General features: G+C 41.5%; 1 protein-coding gene across 13 annotated transcripts in view; it reads left to right on the top strand.

Moving 5' to 3' along the window:
• CELF2 (CUGBP Elav-like family member 2) overlaps nucleotides 1-18,514 on the top strand; it is a 373,808-nt gene that overhangs the window by 268,432 nt on the left and 86,862 nt on the right. For all 13 annotated transcript variants that reach the window (XM_056507927.1, XM_056507918.1, XM_056507892.1 and 10 more), the window contains one exon: nucleotides 5,327-5,409. In XM_056507927.1, coding sequence (XP_056363902.1) covers nucleotides 5,327-5,409 — 83 coding nt within the window. The remainder of the gene's footprint in view (nucleotides 1-5,326; nucleotides 5,410-18,514) is intronic.

Raw genomic sequence — 18,514 nt, 5'->3', positions numbered from 1 at the left:
ATTAGCTTGAACTGTGCTGGATTGACAAGAAGCTACTGTCCCCATTGAGATTCCAGGCTTGTGTGAAGCCAGCACCTGTTCTGCTTGCAAATGCACACACAAAAGTGAGTTTCATTCACAGAAAGAAAGAAACATAGCAGGACTTCACTCATTTAGCCTTCCAGGGCCTTCAGTCCCTTGATCTGTCAGCCCCTTAGAATTCAAACGCAGCCTTTAAAGGAATTTTCAATTCACAACATGATGACTTTGTTGATGTCCTGAATGTGAATGTATTTTGAATTGAATTTGTCTGCCAGGATTCCATTACTTGCTAAAAGAATACAGAGTTCAATCATCAGATAATCATTATAGCTGTTTTGAAGTGTTTATTTTATTAGTCTAGAAGGTAAAGCAAATTTCATACTTTTAAGTTGTTGGAGGCTTTGCAGGCACCCTGATAAGCTCTTGTATTTCTATACCCCATGGTTAGGGTTCAGGTACTGGCAGCAGGTGATAATATGCACAACACAGGAGAGATCCAAACTGACAAATTTTGACAGTTGAAAACTAAAGAAACTAATATATGAAACCAATAAATAAGGGTTGGGCCTTTTTTTTTCCCCCTCCTGTATCTTTTTACTTTTAATTCCCAAAATATAAATTTTCAGGCCTGGGAGATTGCAGAATATTTTTCTTCTAAGCAAACCCTCAGAGCATCTTGTGGAGCGTGTTTTAAATCCCGTCCACATCCAGGGGTTATTTTCTCATATAGATGCACATGTGTAATTCCTGGTAACTTTAACACAGGAATTGTCTATTCAGTTTAGGGAGCTGTAAAAGACTTTTTCTCACCCGAAGCAAGATGGAGGTTGCCGTATTCACTCAGGCATGAAATCCTGGCTGAGAGATTAAGCCTCTTACACAGATCCCGGCACTGTTAAATGCCAGCAAGGACTGTGTAAGCCACATCTTCAAGTGGAGGAGAGCTTCCCTTTGTTAGCTGTTCAAAATTAGGAATGTAAACAGCTCTCACGGCATAATTAGTCCGTGTTTGAATTGGGAGAAAGTGACCAAAATAATGGCACGGTGTAGCTGCTGGAGATGTCAGAGCTGGATCTGGCAGCCTAACAAAGCTGTGACTGCTCTGCTGGGAGGCAAATTTGGGTCAGAGAGCAGAAGTCACACTGGAGGAGAAGCCCCATTGCATGGGGTCACTGACAGCTCTTTGAAAAAGTCATCTTGCTTACAGGAGAAATGGCATTTCTTTCATGGTTTCACGGTGAAAACTGCAATTTGTCGTAGTTCCACAAAGTCCTCCAGAAACCCAAGTTCACTGTCAGCAGAAAACCATGGCTGCTGTGGTGTGAAAGTCCTTACCACTTGATCTTTTTCCCATTCCTCACTTCTAAATGATGGCTTCAGTGAACCCATGGCTTGCCTCCCCTGTAATCCATTGCTGCCATCTTTGACAGTGACTCACGTAAAGCTGTTTCTAGCCATACACGAGGCTGTTTGTCCCTGTCACTGTCTTGCTAAACAGGTTTCTGTGGAAATTAAATAAATAAAATCTCTAGCACTGGTGCTAATTGGTGCCTTTGGCAGCCTGAGCAAGGGCTTGTGAATTGAATGTGTCATGGAGAATTGAATGTGTCAACTCTCTCCCAATGGCTGGGACCTTGAGGTCTTTCTCTGGCACTAAATTTCCTTTGAAAAAAGAAAAAAGGAGAAGGGGGGGGGGCGGAGAGAGAAAGAGTGAAAACAAGCTGAAGTAAGAGATCTTTTCCCTTTTTTTAATGAGGTGTTGAAGTTGAGCATTGTAGTGTCCACACTGCAGCTTTGCTCATCAGATGCCTTGAGAAGCAGGGCTGCTTTCTGCTGTTGTTTCTCGGGCATCCCATTTGCTGCCATTAAACGCCTTGCAGCACGGAGTGGCAGGTTTTATTCAGTCTGTTCAAGCATCTGGCGGGATAGCCATGAAGTTGTTGCCGATGTCCTTAAGGGACTGTAGGGATCTGCATGATTCATTCAGCATTTTTTTCAAGGTACAAAGAAGAAATGCCTTACGCTGTAGTAAATACTGTTCCAAGTAGAGCACAACCAGCTTAGCAGAGCGTGGGAGATTTGCTGCTCTGGAGGCACTGACTGGCAGCATGAGCTGCTCTGCCTGTGGGCAAGAATACACTAACCATGTGGAGTTAAACTGGGCTGTATTTCAGGCTGTTGAGGACTGGCAGAACCATGTCCACAAAGCAATTCACCTTTTAAGTTGTCCTGACTAGGAGGGGAGAAGGTTATCACTGCCAGGCTCTGAGTTATTTGGATGTCAGAAAAGTCTAGTTGTGGTTCAAGCTGCTGTCGAGCTTGTTGGTGATGAAACAAAGATTAGATGTGCATAGGGCCTGAAGGTGAGGGTTGTGGTTTTTAATTTTCTTTCAGTAGTAAACATACTTTTTCTTTTCCAGCTGGGCCGCTTGTTTGTCTCTGGCAATATTACATTTTCTTTAGTAAAATGGAGGAAGGAAGGTTGTTGCCACTTTGCCTTTCAGCAGGGGACAGCTACCAGTCCTAAAGCACAGATCAGCCCTGTCCTATTACACAGGCATCTTCTCCTCCAATATTCCTGCAGAAAAAAACTGAATTAGGTATTTTTTCTATGTACTGACCCAAAGGATTTCACACTGGGTGTATCTTCAGTGTCATTTGTATAACATGGCTGCAGCACCTCTGGAAAATCCATAATTTGAGCTACAGCATTTCCTTGGGGAAATACAGACTAATGCCTTTTCTGTTCCTCTCTCTTGTCTTATTTTCTAAGTCCAGCCCTGACTTCTGTAGCAGATACCTTCAAATTCAGGTGTCCACAAGTGGGTGTCCAAGCTGCCCTCAAACCACAGCAAACCAGCTCTTCTTGTGGGGTTTATTTAAGAAGCTATGAGCTAAATGTGTCCTGAGAAAAATTGTATCTATATGCATTTCCAGATGTGTCAGTTTGTGAGCTTAGAAGTCTCTGTTTTTGTCAAGGTCCAATGACCTGCCTGAAACATCTGCACATTTCCCATTAAGCCACTGTTTCTTCCAGCCCTCATTCAAAGAAACATTATTTCTCTCCTGAGCTATTACTTCCTAAAAATGACCAGTTAAAGGGTATTTCACAGCATATTCATCTTTCAAAAGCGCAGTTCTTTCAAGTAGTGCCAAGAATGATAAACCAATAGATTTCAAATTTTTCCTTATCGGAATGAACCCACACAGCTGAAATCTAAAATGAAACTCTTCAGGCCCATGGAAAAGGACATGGCAATTGCAAAGTTGTGATTACAGCTTGATATTTTCCCCCCTGAATCCTCTCTCCTGGTTAAAAAGCCTTCTATTAAAAAGCTAATAAACCAAACGAAGAAACAATAGAAGATAGACTCGGAGCTGGCTGACAGGATAGAAAAATATTGCAATATTTTCTCAAAATCACACTATTAAATGTCACAAACTTGGAAATTTTTTTTCTCATTTTCATCTGGGGTAAAATAATTCGGATTTTCAGAATTTTCCAGTGAAACAGAGGGTTTAGAAACACTTACAGAAAACACAAACCTTAACAGGCTGTGCCTGTCTCTAGCACACGTCCCTGCAAACTATGTTCTGCTTACTGAAATAGTTATTAAACCATCTCCATCATAAAGTGTGAAATTTTAAAGAACCTGTTGGCAGTATGAAAAATGTTCCTCTCAGCTCTGTTAAGTCTGATTACCTGCCTGCCCATGTTTTGCCGTGCCTGCAAGTGATTTTGTGTATTAGGGACAAACTTGCTTTGTTCCAGCTGGGAATACATGGTCACCTTTGCTTGTTACTGAGGTAATGGTTGTCACTGGCCTGGCTGCAGAGCCAGAGGGAGCATTCCCAATGCCATGCACAGATTGAGCCAAGCAAGGGGCAGTGAGGGGCTGTTCTGGATTCAGCCCTTCATTCCGGCGTGGGCCACCTCCACATGGTCACTTCCAACGTTTGCTGTGTGCTGCTGTGCATACCTTCTCCTTGTGTCCTTTGCCATTATGGGGATGCTGCAGGGTTGAACACAAGCAGGCATGTCAGGTGGGCTGGGATGTTTCACCTTGGCCAACATTAGGGAGCAATACAAGCATCATCTTTGCTCACTGCCTGAAGCACAGATTATTTTATCTGTGTCACGCTCCAAGGGAGCACCAAGGCTCATGAGCCAGGGTTTCTTTTATTTACTGATTGGTTTTGACATTTCTCTGGAGTTGTAACAAATCTCTGGCTGTGATTAAGAGAACAGGATTGTTTTCTGATTCATCAGTAAGACCTGCATCATCCTGTTTCATGTGAAGGTTTTTACTTCAGGAGCCACTTCTGCCCCCCAGCCAGCATTGCCCAGAATGTTTTCCCTCTCCCCATAGCAGCTGGGTCACCAAACACCCCATCACAGCAAACATCTCCACTGTCAAGGAGCAGACTTCATTGCTGTGGGGCACTACAGGCAAACCCTAGTCCTTGCTTTTTGTCCCCTGCCTGTGACATTACAGCTCTTCCCTGAGGATCTGCCTGTGAGCCCTGACCTCACCCTGGGGCTGGTGTTGAGCTGGGTTGTGTGTGCTGCAGAAAAAGCTGCTTTACATGTTTGCACTGGACAAAGTGACAGCAGCCCATGTTTGGTCCCACACACACCTGGCTGGACCATGCTGTCAAAAGGGAAAATACAGGATTAAGGCAACTAAAACCACCTGCTTTACTGAAAATTTGGCAAATGCAGGGAGAGCAGAGCCTCCGTTAATGCTGTCAGCCATCAGCAGCCTCCACTATCCCAGCAGTGGTGAATTCACCTGTAGTTTGTTTTTCATTCTTGAAACTGAGATGAGTGTTCCACCCCCAGTCCTGCCTGGTTTCAAAGAAATGGGGGAACAAACCTTAGCTCTTTTGTATAAGGCCCTTTAAATAAGGTGCTGCTTTAGCCTGATTTTCTGCTTGGGATATAACAATGAATTCCTGCTGCTTGAGCCTGCCACGTTGCTTATATTCAAAGTATAATGGGGAGCCTTCAGAAAAATATAACCTTATTTACAATGTACAAAGCCAATTGGATTTTGGTTAACAATTTCTAAGTGATTACAGTTCACTAACAATGCAGGTGTGCTATAGATGCAATGCACAGGGGGGGACTTTTTATTTTAAACCATACAAGCTTTCTTTTATTCATGTCATTCAGGCGCCTCAGGATAATTCACATTTCCAGCTTTCATAATGTGTTGTTCAACCACTGTTTTTTCTCCCTCCCTATTGTACTCTCACAAATCATACTCACTAATTTCTGAAAGCTTTTCATTTCTCTCTATAGGTTGTTGTTTCGTAACATTTTATACAAGAAAAGCTGCTCTTGAGGCACAGAATGCACTGCACAATATTAAAACTTTACCTGGGGTGAGTACATTTACTTTTTGATCCTAATTATTTTATTGCCAGAAAAATAGCCCTTTTGCTCTCAATGCTGCTTGGTGCCCCAAAAGACCTTGATCTCTGCAAGGAGGGTGGCTAAGCTGATGGTCTGTCCTGTATTGGTGCCAGTCCTGTAGTAATGGTATCATGTCCAAAGGCAGTTGCTGTTCTCTAGAAAATCCCTTGGCTGGAAAGGATACTGATTCCTGCTGACTAGAGATAGTGGCCAAAGTGCAATGTGGATGTTTTTTTAAATTTATTTATGGGGGAGGGAGGGAAGGGAGAAAACATATGGCAGAAAAACACTGCATCACTGGGGCTTCATGTTTAAAAAGGGAGAGAAGAGGAAAAGACAAAGCACAGCCAAATTTTGTTAAATGCAGCCTTTATTCACATGGTTTCTAAACAACCTGAATGCACTGGCTGCACATCTCAGGGTGCTGTGGAGTGTGGCACCACGTAGCAGCTTGCTCAGAATCATCCTGTCTCCTGACATCACCTCTCCTCACCACCTGCTCCCACTGGCACCAGCATTCAGAACAGTTGTGATTGTGTTGTACAAATGGTATCTTGCATTTTCCTATGGTATTTTATATTTAAATTACAGGGCTAGACAGAAGTATATCACTGGTAATTGCATGTCTTAACTCTGAAATCTTCTTGAACCAACATTTTCACTTTTTCTGCTGAATACTTTGAGGATGGAAGAGAAAAATATAAAGGATGGAGAGAGAAGTGTAGGAGAAGTATTCAAGTATATATTTGTAGTATCTGGTTACAGAAATGAAAATAAATAAATACACTGTGTAAATAAAAACAGCATTGCCTGGACTGACAGTTATATGGCCAATATCTCCTTTAGTTCCTATGTGCTGTGTGTGAAATTGGACACTCTGTGTTTGAAAAATTATAACTGGCCTGTTCACTTTATGCAAGTGATTTCCTATGAGGAAAGCCACCTCATGTGTCATGGAAATGACCATCATAGAGAGGTGCTGCCATGGGACAGTGAGCCCTGCTAAAGGAATAATGAGAGTCCTCTGGCAAGTGCAATGAAAATGCTGGGAATGGTGGTGGGAAATCTGCAAAGGTAGGGCAGCCACAGGAAGTAGGAGAAAAGTTGTGGCACTTCAAGTGATGTTTTCAAGGGGGGGACAGTATCAAGACCTCACAAGCCTCCCAGTGGAGTCTCAGAGTTGAGGGATGTGCCATCCTCAAGGGAGGAAGGAAGGATCTGAGGGACAATTTCCTTTGAGACCTCTTTGGAGCTCAGGCTGAATCTCAGCACCCTCTGGCTCTGCAGCCCCAGTTGTTGGTTCCCATCCCCACTGCCAGAAAATGCTGAGCACTGGGATGGGAGCTCTCCAACCCCATTCAATGTTGCACCTAAACCAACTCACTGAGTAAATAAATGCTCTCCATCATGCTTTGAGTCAAATGGCTTTGTGGACTGGCTGGGTAGGATGGAGGTGATCCCAAGCTGCTGGAGCAGCACCCTGCCCAGATAGCATCCCTCAAGCTCTACCACAAGATCTGCTCATCACCCTCCTCAGAAGTAGACAAGGTCTGTTTAGAATCATACAATCACGGAGTCATAAGGGCTGGAAAAGACCTCCAAGATCATGGAGTGCAATCTTTGTCCAAAACCCACAATGTCAATTAAATCACAGCACTAAGTGCCACATCCAGTTGTTTTTTTGAGCACTTCTAAGGATGATGACTCCACCACTTCCCTGGGCAGCATGTTCCAATGCTTGACCACCTTTTCAGTGAAGAAGTTCATTCTGATGTCCAACCTGAACCTCCCCTGGTGCAGCTTGAGGACATCTTATCATCCTGTTGCTGATTTCCTGAGAGCAGAACCCAACCTCCACCTGGCTACACCCTCCTGTCAGGGAGTTGGAGGGAAGACAAGTTCACCCCAAGCCTCCTTTTCTCCAGGCTAAACAAACCCAGCTCCCTCAGCTGCTTTTAATTTTCTCTGTTCTTCTCTGAGTCCCCCAAGCTGCTTGCTGTGTTTTGAGAGATCTTATTTATCTCAGTGGGTGACTTGGAAGGGCAGATTCCCTCTCTGACTTCCCCACACACGTGGCAAAGCTGGCTCAGCTCTGCATTGCATTTTACTTGAGCAGGGCATCATTTTCTCCCTGATTTTTGCACAGCTAATGAGCAGGCAACAGTTAAAGATGCTAGTGTACCTTTTGATGTTTTTAAAATAAGGTTCAAAAATATAATTTATCTAAAGCCCTCTCTAGCTATTTGTTGTTTAAAATTTATCTTTCCAAGCTGTTTTTTCCTGTCTTGACTGTGAGGTTACAAAGTTTGCTTTTAGAGAAATGTGGAAATTGCATTCCCATGACTCTGGGGCCTTGGATTTAAAAATACTCCTGATATAGCCAGAGATATTTAGATTTTACTATGAGATAAGTTATATCTACTTTTTTTTAAGGGAAGCCTCTAATAAAGAGAAGCAACTTGAATACATTTCTAGTTGTCTTTCAGAATGATTCAGCATATATTATATAAGAGATTCTATATTTTGCACGTGCAGTATGCTGACATTCAGCATATATGGAGATACTGTTATGCTGCATCTGTGTATTCCCAAAATAACTTCACTTAAGCACTCTTTAAAGTTGTGGCACACGTGCTGGAAATGCTTCACGTTAGCAGGGTTCTCCTTACATGAATTGTAGCAATTTCTGTATTGTTCCTCTTGCCTGCTAAGCAGCTTTTACCAAACAAGCAGGAATCAGTAGTGGGTAGTTCCATGTGTGAAATAGTCTCAGAGCAAATGGAAGCAATCTTCTGTCAGAGCTACAACAAGGGATGAATTTGGATCAGGTTCATTTGGGCATCAAGAGTCAGCTTGCTTCCAATAAGCAAGGTATGGTCAGGAGGGGGTTCAGTAATAAGTGTCTCTTGGAAACAGAAGAATCTGTGCCTTCCCCTTTTGCTGTAATACCTCCATGCATCAGATAAGGCATCCTTAAATAGCCCAGGAAGAAAATCTGAGGCAAAGCAGGTGATCTGTTAGTGTAAGGTAAGGAAAGCTGTCAGGGACAGGAGCAGGGAGCTGTGGCTCCTGGAACTCTTCTGTGCTTCACCTGCACTCAGGTGTAACCTGCACTGCTGCAGAGGTGTGGAGGAGAATATCTCTGTGTTCATTACTGATGGAGCCCAGATTGTTTCTGGGTTTAGTCTCTTCATTTCTTAAATGCAGACTCACTCCATGTAGCTCGGTAAGCAGGTTTTGGATCGGTGAAGCCAAAAAAGTGGGGGTTTAGTGTGAAATTTATCCCCCTTCCAAGGCTGCAGTTTAATTGAAGTAGGTTTTTGAGCAAAGCCTGCAGTGCTATGTCTCTATCTCTGCTTTCTGCCTGGACCTCATCCTTAAAAGAGACATGAAAACACCAGTGCTTGATGTGCTCCTTTGAGCTGCACCCTTTTAGTGGACATGAAGAAAATAAGACCAGACATAAATGATTAATGCAGAATCTTGGAAGAAAATATTGCAGGGTGCCTTGCTGTTTGATTACAAGCCTTGGAATTAGTCAACATTTCCATAATTCTAAACCAATATACACCTGTTTTCCCACTGTGATGTGAAGGCACAACTTAATTTAACAGAAACCCCGCTGTGCTAAATCTCTCATTAAATACCAAGCTAGTTCTGTAATTTAAAGTTGCAGCACTACTATTTTAACTGAATTGCCTTTGTATTATAAAATTAATAAGAAGTTAATGATGCACTTTGCTGTATTCTCTCAGATTTTTTTTTTCACAGCAACAACAACAAAAAAAGAAAGATAAAGAAGAAAAACATGTCACCAGCTGACATCTCAAGGCTTTTCTGGTTTTAATCATTTTCCTGAGGATAGAAATTCATTTAAAAGATTTTTTTTAAAAAATCTAAAAACTTTCTGCACAAGTAGGATCAAACATCATCTTTTTATTCATGATTAATATAATCTCTCTGTTAGTCATAATATTCCTTGTCATATATGGGAGCTTTAATCTTTCCCAAAATGTGTATTTAGATATTACTTGTTATGTACGATTGCTACTAGGCAGAGCAGCAAACATGCAATGTTTGAGAAATACAGGCTTATTGTTATGATATATGATACAGATCAACAGAAACAGGGACAGTTCTCTTCTGTTTACTTGGTGCTGGCATCACAAATGGCTTTTATGCCTTGCAAAGGAACAATGTGAATTTTCAGATGTGTCTTTTCAAACATAGCCTGAGAGCAGGTTGCTGAAACCCTTATAGCTCATAGGGATGTGGTTTATATTATTCAGCTTAGAGTCAGGTTTTCATGGAGTGTTCATTTGGATTTTGTTTTAAAAGGCAGAAGGGAGAAAAGGGAAAAAACCAATTTGAATGTAATAATGATCTTAGAAATGGGCTTCTTTGGGATGAGATGTAGAACTGAGGCCTTAACTAGTCTCATCTTCATTAAGAATCTCATGGCTTCGTTAGAGGTGTTTAACTTCTATTCCCTAAACAGAGTAATCCAATAAATTCCACCCATCTAAATTTATTCTGTACCTTCAGTTAGATGTAATAATCTTGGTTCCCCCATGCTCTAATTTGCTGCTTAGTGAAAATTGGCTTCTGTATAGAGGGCAAACCTCAAAGAGCTGCATTCAGGGACTGCTTTAACTGCCTTCATGGCACTGACATTTGTTCTTTGTTTTAGTTTTAACATGCTTTATTTTAAAACCAGAATGTGCTCTGTTTTGCTGACAAGTGAACCTGGTAGGATTTCCTGGCAAGGGTTAGGTGCAGATAGGTAACACAGAGCACTATATGTTGGTTGGATTCTTGGAGCCAAATGGCTGAATAAATGCACCTTTAATGTCATGCAGAGGCTGTCAGAAATCAATGGGCATCCATTTGTAAAATCTACATCTAAAACTCTTCAGAGTCTTTGTTCTGTGTTTGAAGTTAGATTTATTGGACATGGCAAGGTTATTTGTTGTCTTTATGTACATTTTTTATATATCCTTCTACCTAAGGTTATCACAAAAATAATTAACAGCCCACACTCTGCACTCCCATGTTTTAACAGAGTCATTGTTTATGTGGTTCTTATTTCAAGTGGGATATACATATTCCAAGTGTATTGAAGTTCTGGCATGAAATTAGGGCATTAGCTGTATGAATTTATTTGATTAAGGGTTTTACAAGGAAGAAATACCATTTTGAGAAATATTTTGAATATTTTAACAGCAAGGTGGAGTTTGTAGGAAGTGTTTTTGTAAAATATTCATGGCTTCATTTTTTGCCAAATGTTGTCAAGGAAAACATTTTTAATTTTTACATTGTAAGAATCACTACTTGGTTTAATTAAATGTTTTTTACATCATAGGGAAGCAGGACTGGCTTAGAGGGAACTTTGCCCACAGGTTGTATACTGGCTGTAAGGAAACCTCAAAGTCCCTTTAGGGGTGTAGAATATGAAAAATAGTAACCAGAATAATCTGGTCCAAAATGCAGGAACCCATGATGACTTACTATTTAACCTCATTCACTTTCTGGTAAAATATCATTTGTCCAACAAGAAGCAAATATATTTCTGGTTCTTGCTTTTCATCATGAGCTCCTTTCTAATGACTATCATGACACTCTCCTTTCTGGATTAGTGTTTTAATATCCAGTTCCCTTCTCTGTTTTAAGCCTTATGGTTTGTCAGTACTATATGAACATTATGTAAAAATTACCTGTAATAAAAACGTAATCATCCAGTATGATTTGAATAATAGCCTGAATATGATGTATCAGTGACTCTGAGAGATTTTGACAAACAGAAAGGGAATTCAAAGAGCAATTAACTTAGTTAAGGCTTTGCAGTGATTGATTTATGATGACAAATTAAACTAATTCAGTACCCATATAGTATGGCCAAATGCTGTTTAATGAAGGATGCAAAGAGTATAGAACTGCTTAAATGATAAAAATAACCAGATGGGAAAGAAAAGAATTCCCAAGGAGCATCTGTTCCTAGGAAGTGAGCTATAAGACATTGAATGATGTTGAGAAAGTGAATCTGGCCCATTCCTTCCTTTAAAATACTATGCAAAGGAACCCACTTAATGATATACTTTTGCCCAGCTCAGAAGACATGTAGGTATTTTTTTAAAATTCAAAATTGCCACTTCTACCTCTGTCCCTCAAAAAAAATGTTGCACTGGCTCTTCCACTTCAGAAAATGAATATTTGCACTAAGTTCAGATACCTTAGTAGAAAAGTTGGGGGTAAACCTACCATTGTCATGAAACACAGAATACATCACCAGTCCCAGATTTACAAAATGGAAAAAACTGACTTAGGAACCCAGTGAAATATCTGTAAATAGCTGAACTTGAAGATTAATGGGAGAATGGTGAGTTTTGTGCAGGCATAGGGAGAGGAGAATATTGACCAAGTGAAAATAACTTCCCTAAATTGAACAAGACATTTACTTCATAATTATATTGTCCCTTTTTCTCATTGAGGGATGGGGGTCAAATTTGCCTTCACCAAATTCACAGCCTCATCATTAGGACAACTTTGTGGCATGCAAGGAAACTGCAGCTCATATCCTCTCTGCCTTGTTTACTGAAAGGATTTAGCTTGGATTGACCTAACAGAGCCTTCACCACGGGACTTAGTTAAGATTAGGGTCACTGTTTCTCCTCTTGAAGCTGCTCCAGCTGTATGAAAGTATCAAATTCTGGTGGGAGTGAGAGAAAGCAAGGAGCAGCACTTGGTACTGAGGGCAGTGACTCAAGTACTGTGATACCTGGGTATGGCTCCATGCTCTAGTAAGTATTTTGTTCTTTGGAAAAGCTTCAAACATGAGGAAGGGACTCTCCAAGAACAGGGAAGTGCAGGAAGATCCATTGCTGAGGCACTGAGAGAAGGTGGCTAAACCTTGACCTGCCTCACCTAGGGGGTGATGAACCTGTGATGTGTCAGGAGGGTTCAGAGCTGCACAGGGCATGGGCATCAATGTGCTGGTTTAGATCCTAAACATCCATATCAAGTTGCTGCTTTTCCTGCTGGGAAGCAAGACCACACTGGCCCAGCTGCAAAAGCAGTTGGAGGCATAGGCTAGCATTTTAGAGAACTCTTGGAGTAGTTCAGGATTTTTTTTTTATTTTTTTTTTTGCACAGCTTTGCAGTATTATAATATTGGGATGGGAATTAAGTAATGCATAATAATGGCTTGACCTCAGAAAAATTCACTAACGTGAAGCTCATCCCCTAAAGGCCAAACCATTCTGGTGTGTGACACTGGGATTCACCTCTGTTTCCATAACTCTGACCAGTTGAGGTCATCACTTTGCAAAATCCCTCCAGACCTTTTTGTCCAACTTAGAACATCTTAGTCAATGAGGGTGGAGCATCAGTTCACAGGATATCACTTCTAAGCTGGGTAGCCAAAAATCACTGACTTGGAGAACCTTTTGCTGTGCACTTCAGAAATCTCTGAAGAAAATCGAGAGGCCATCACTGGAGCACTCCAGGGTATTGCAAAGCTCACCAAGATTTAGGTGGGGTGCTTAGCTAAGGATAATAGCCCAGGCACTCTCTTAAACAGCTATTTATCCTCCTGCTGGTGTTAGCTGTTTTCTGTTATCTGGAACAGAAAGTACAGGTGCTTCAGTCAGCCTCATTAGCACCACGACACGAGCTATTAAAATTGTCTTGGTAATGAAAAACTAGTTCAGGGAGCCTTCCTAGCTGTCTGACTACTCCTACAATAGTGAAATTAGAAAGGCAAATCATAAACAGAGTTGCAGGCATCAGGAAGCAACATCATTAGAGGTGCCCTTGGATGCCATTTACCTGCCTTGATAGCAATGTTTGGCACCCGTGGGTCTGAGTTATGCTGTGACTAAGGAGCCTGGGCCTCATGGCATGTTTATATCAGAGAGAATGTTTGTTCAGCATCCTCCTGCCATTGTGTCCAACCCTGTGAGCTGTGCTGCTTCCTTCAAACTCCTCTGCTCTGTGGTCCATTGCTGTTGAAGGGATGCAGTGCTTGCTGTGTTTGCACTCCTGTGGTGGTGCAGGAAGCTGAGGCAGCCCCAGCCAGATTCCCCCATCTCTGTCAGATAATGAATCACCCTGGGCAGGTGCACTGTGCTGCTGAATGGGACAGTGTGCATGGTAAGAGCGAAAACCAGTTCTGTCTTCCCTGTGGTGCTCAAAAACCCCATAATACTACAAAAACCAGGTGAAACTGGGCAGCCTGATTTTGAGTCTCCTGCTCTAGTAACACACTGTGGACAATCATGTTCTGCCTAATTAAAAACACTCTTTGCAGACCCAGTGAGATAATTTTTTTTTTTGCTCATTTTTGTGAAGAAATTATCATCTTCATCAGCTTAATTGGAAGAGCCACTTTTTTGTCTGCTCTTCCCCTGTGTTGTGCAGAGAAATCCTTCCTCCTCTGGCCACTGGGGCTGCCAGAAGTGTATGGGGATTCATTTGGGTGCAAGCACCAGTCTGGGGTACAGACATGTTCATCTGATTGTCTTGGTAGACATCCAAAACTTTCAGAGATGCTCAAATGGGCTGTGAATTCCCACCTTGGAAAGACATAGAGGACATGTAGCTGCAGAGTTTGTATTTTAGGCTGTCTGTGTGTGAAGCAAGTGGTCAGCACCCTCTGAAGCAGAGAGCAAATATTATTGACAAGACACAGGAGAATGGTTTCAACTGAGAGCAGGTTTAGATTAGACATTAGGAAGAAATTCTTTACTGTGAGGGTGGTGAGGCCCTGGCACAGGTTGCTCAGAGAAGCTGTGGATTCCCCATCCCTGGAAGTGTTCCAGGCCAGGTTGAACAAGTCTTGGACAGACCTGGTGGAAGATGTCCATGCCCATGGCAGGAGGTTGGAACTAAAAGGTCCTTGAGGTCCCTCCAACCCAAATCTTTCCATGATTCTATGATTCTGCAATTAAAGTGTCAAATACCTTTTAACAGGAAAAGCACTAACAGAGGGGGAAAGCTAATATTTGTGTCATTTTTTAAATGCTCCATATTTTCTCGTTCAGCTTAGCTGAAATCAGTAATGGCTTTGCTACCAGGCACTAGCCTGGCTATCTGGAGGAGCAGAGAGAAACAGTCATTTAAAAAGATGCCACCATAACTTCATTTATTAACAAAAGCCTGTGTTTATTGCCTTGTGCCAGGGAATTTAAAAAAGCAAAAACTGCTAAAGAAAAAAAAATCACATTGAGCTAAACAGAGTCTTAAGCAGTGGTAAACAAAATGTATCTTCCTTTGTGGTTGATTTTTATCCAGCTGCAGCCAAATATCAAAGCGATATCAAAGGAAAGCTACCCATTAATTAATTCAGACTGACTTCACAAAGCAAGCTGGAGCTTTTGCTGATATCTGATTCTGACAACTTCCTAATCTTCACAAGTTGTCATTAAGAGTGGCATTAAAGCAGTCTGCAGTCAGTCCCAGCCCATTGTAACTCAGAGATGGTCTCTGCCATCGTGGGGAAGGGGCACATGCAAGCACAACTTAAAATAAGGAACTTTGCTTCTCTGCAAGTGGAATTTACAGCCTATCAGGGAACCATATTAATACACTGCCTCAGTCACACATCCTAGGAATGTTCACCCATTCCCACTTGCAGCCCTTACAAGTTGCAGTGGGTACAAATTTTCTCTTCTGAAGGAGAGACTCAGGGAAAAAGCAGAGAAAGAAACTGAAAAAGAAACTTGTGTCTGAAAGGAATAATTAGAAGTCTGTAATGATCTCTAAGAAAGTATGAATAGAGGCTTATCACTGATTTCAAGATAGAGAACATAGGATTGTGGGTTGAAAAAAGTAAGATTGTGGAAAACAAGACACTAATCAGAGGAGAAGATTGATTTTACACTAAGAACTTTGAGCAGCCTGGTGTGGTGGAAGGTGCCCCTGCCCTTGGTAAGGGGGGCTGGAGCAAGATGAGCCTTAAGGTGCTTTCCAACCCAAACCATTCTATGACCCTATGAACTGAAAATCTGGTACCTCCACAGCTGAAGCTCCTAATTCCCCCAGGAAAACACAACGCTCAGTGTTCCTTAGTGCTGCCAGGATCACTCAGAGGGATTGCAGCCTCATGCAGAGATGTGAGGGATATGACACCTTTATATTTCCATTCAGCTGTGAATGGCTCAAATGATTGAAGGGAGTTTGTTTTCTAGACCATCACTAGAGCAAGTACCCACCAGACAGCAACTAATACTATTTTGTGGCAAATTTCTGACAATACCTTAGAGGAAGGTGTGCTGGGTTATTATACAGTATACTCATTTCAAATATTGCAGACAATACAGAGGAGGATAAGTGCTATTGTGGGAACACCTCACCCAGCATCCACAGCAGCATCCATGAGGATGGTGCATTTATTTACTCCAGGGCCAAGTACTGCCCAAATGCCAGTGACAAATGGGAATTATTTTTGGTTGTACACAGAACCAAGGATTTACCATCATAAGAGATGAAATAAAGCTTAGATCGAGTATCAGGAAAAAAAATGCCCAGTATCTGTTCAATTAGAATAATCTTCTAAAGGATACAAAGTTAAATCCCAGTCCTTATGGGCATTTGGGGTAGGAAAGTATTAGAAAATATGGGATAGGCAGTAATCCTGTCTTGGCATTAAGTCATTCGAGATGAGCTGCTGGGTTTTTTCATCTCTCATTTCTCCGATTGCTAAGAAGTGAAAGAAATTGCTATGCTGGGTAAATATAGAATACTCCTATTTGTACAAAAATATATGATTAACCAAAAAGAAAGATCTTGCTAAGAGCTACAGTCAGTCTAAGTGCTTGTGCACTTGTGTCTGGAGGGCTCTGGGGGCTGCTCAGGCAGGCGTGTCCCTTGCCTCTTGTGACCCTGTTCATTTTGCAAAGAATGACATGGATTTATCCCAGTTTAAAAGTGGCCTGATAGCTGACAGCCCTCATTGTCTGCTACTTGTCTTCCTCCCTGTTGACATGAGAGCCAAAAATAGAGGGTGTGACATGGGGAAAATTTCTTTTCTGCACCCATTCCTCTTTCCCTGTGCTTTCCTTCCCCTCTGCTCTAGCTTCACTGACACTGCAACAGCCCTCAGGCTGCATTAGCCTCTCAGAAAAGGTAGCATATGCCAAGAAACCAGGAGTTCAAGACTTCCCAGTAGCTCTAAATGCTACCTTTGGAGCAGGTAGGATGAATGATGTAAGAGTTTTTAGCTCAGTTGGTTTTATCAGAGGACCTTCCTGATAGTTGTCTGTGGCCTCCAGCTGTTCCACCTGAAGCCATCCCTGCAAAGAGATTTCCTTGACCTTTAGGCAAGTTGCACATAAAGATGTTACTCACAGGGCATAGACAGAGAAGATTTCTGAGTAGAGTAGCAGTAAAGAATAAGTAAAAGAAGACAAGTTTTCACACACTGATGCTTAGAGTCACTAAATGAAGTGTGTTTTTTCTTTATTTCAATAGAAAATCAGGGGCTCAGTCTCTGGACACAGGCATTAAGGTTCATGTTTGGGATCAGATGCTGGTTTGGAGCTTTGCAGATGGGTGGAGGCAGGTTGATTTTGGCTTTACTCTTCCTAGCAATGTCCCTTTTACTAATGAAATCTTAATCACAGCTTGGTCCAAATACCACAGCCAGCTGGAACTGACTCATTCTTTAAAAATATATGTTTCTGCTAATGCTGCCCATTTATTTTTTGTTTGTTCCACTTTTTGAAACACCTATTGACAGAAATATGCATTATTATTATCAAATGCATTGGAATTTCTGAAGATCAGCATTATAAATATATAATGCTTGTTTAGTTTGAGTACAAACCACTTTCCTCATCCCAAAGAAAGCACTGGCAAGTACGTTAGCTACAGAGATGCTAAAAAATTAAAGAGAATGAGTTCATACAAAGGGGGGTTAAAAATAACATAGCTTCTCAATGTGACTCTTACTGGTGTTTGGAACTGCATGTATACACAACTAGACATTCATGTTTCCATGTGGACAGTGTGTGTTTGTGTGTGCTTGTGGCTGGAGAGCTGTGGCAGTATTGTTCTGTCCTCATAGGTGGATGGAATATCGAGCTATCTTTTTCATTCTCTCTCCACAGACAGATTATTTTGCCAGTGCAGACTACTGGCATGACACTGAGTTTGGATGCTGATACTGGATAGTCGTGGAAAATTCCTGTAACTTCAGCTCATGGAGAGCTTAAATAGAATTTATGAGCCATATCCTCATTTGGCGTAAAATATTATGGCTCTGCTGGTTCAACAATAAAACTGTACTGCTTACCCCAGCTGATCTCAGTCAGGAGAGGAGGATTTTTGACATCTTCATTCAAAACCTCTTTTCTACCTGAATGCTTTGGCTATTCCCTGCAATATTTAGAGGCATGCATGTTGACAAGCAGTTTGGGGCTCACGTCTGACCTTTGAAGAAATCTGGATTGGTCTGTGTTTGGTAACAGGGAGGAATTTGACTGCCTGTCTATCTTCTGGGAGAAGGGAATTGTGAATCAAGACATGTATTCTGGACTCAGAACTTCTCTGTACCTTTGCTATGTGAAAAGTGAAAATGGCAGCAGCCCCACATCATCAGGGGCAACTTTTTCTATATATTTTACCCTTTGCTCTAATTTAAAAGGTAGAATTTCAATAGATTTTATAATTTTGATGCTTTTGGGGCTTATTTTAGACTTACCTCAATCACACTTTTTAGCTATAAGATGTTCTTGCTGGTACATTGTAATGCAAATAGGAGAGCTTTCCAACAGAACTTTAAAAAAGCTTTACATTAAAAAAAAATCCCATAGCCTAGAATTTGAGTATAGTACAAAATAATAGACTCTACTTTCTGTCAGAAGAGGAGCCCAAGAGCGTTGTTGAATCAAGGTGACCTTCCATGCTGCAGAAAGAGTCAGGCAGAAGATCCACTTAGCAAATGAACAGAAAAAATCTGTGATGTGAAACTGGGGGAGTGGCTGAGGCTGGTTTCTCTCCTACTGAATGAAAGCAAAAAATTAAGAAGATAAGTGTAGATGAGATAACACTGTGAAAGAAACAGAGGAGCCCCTGACT

The sequence above is a fragment of the Oenanthe melanoleuca genome, chromosome 1A (genome assembly GCF_029582105.1).
Source record: "Oenanthe melanoleuca isolate GR-GAL-2019-014 chromosome 1A, OMel1.0, whole genome shotgun sequence".
Taxonomy (NCBI): Eukaryota; Metazoa; Chordata; class Aves; order Passeriformes; family Muscicapidae; genus Oenanthe; species Oenanthe melanoleuca.
This window is presented reverse-complemented; position numbering and strand designations above follow the sequence as displayed.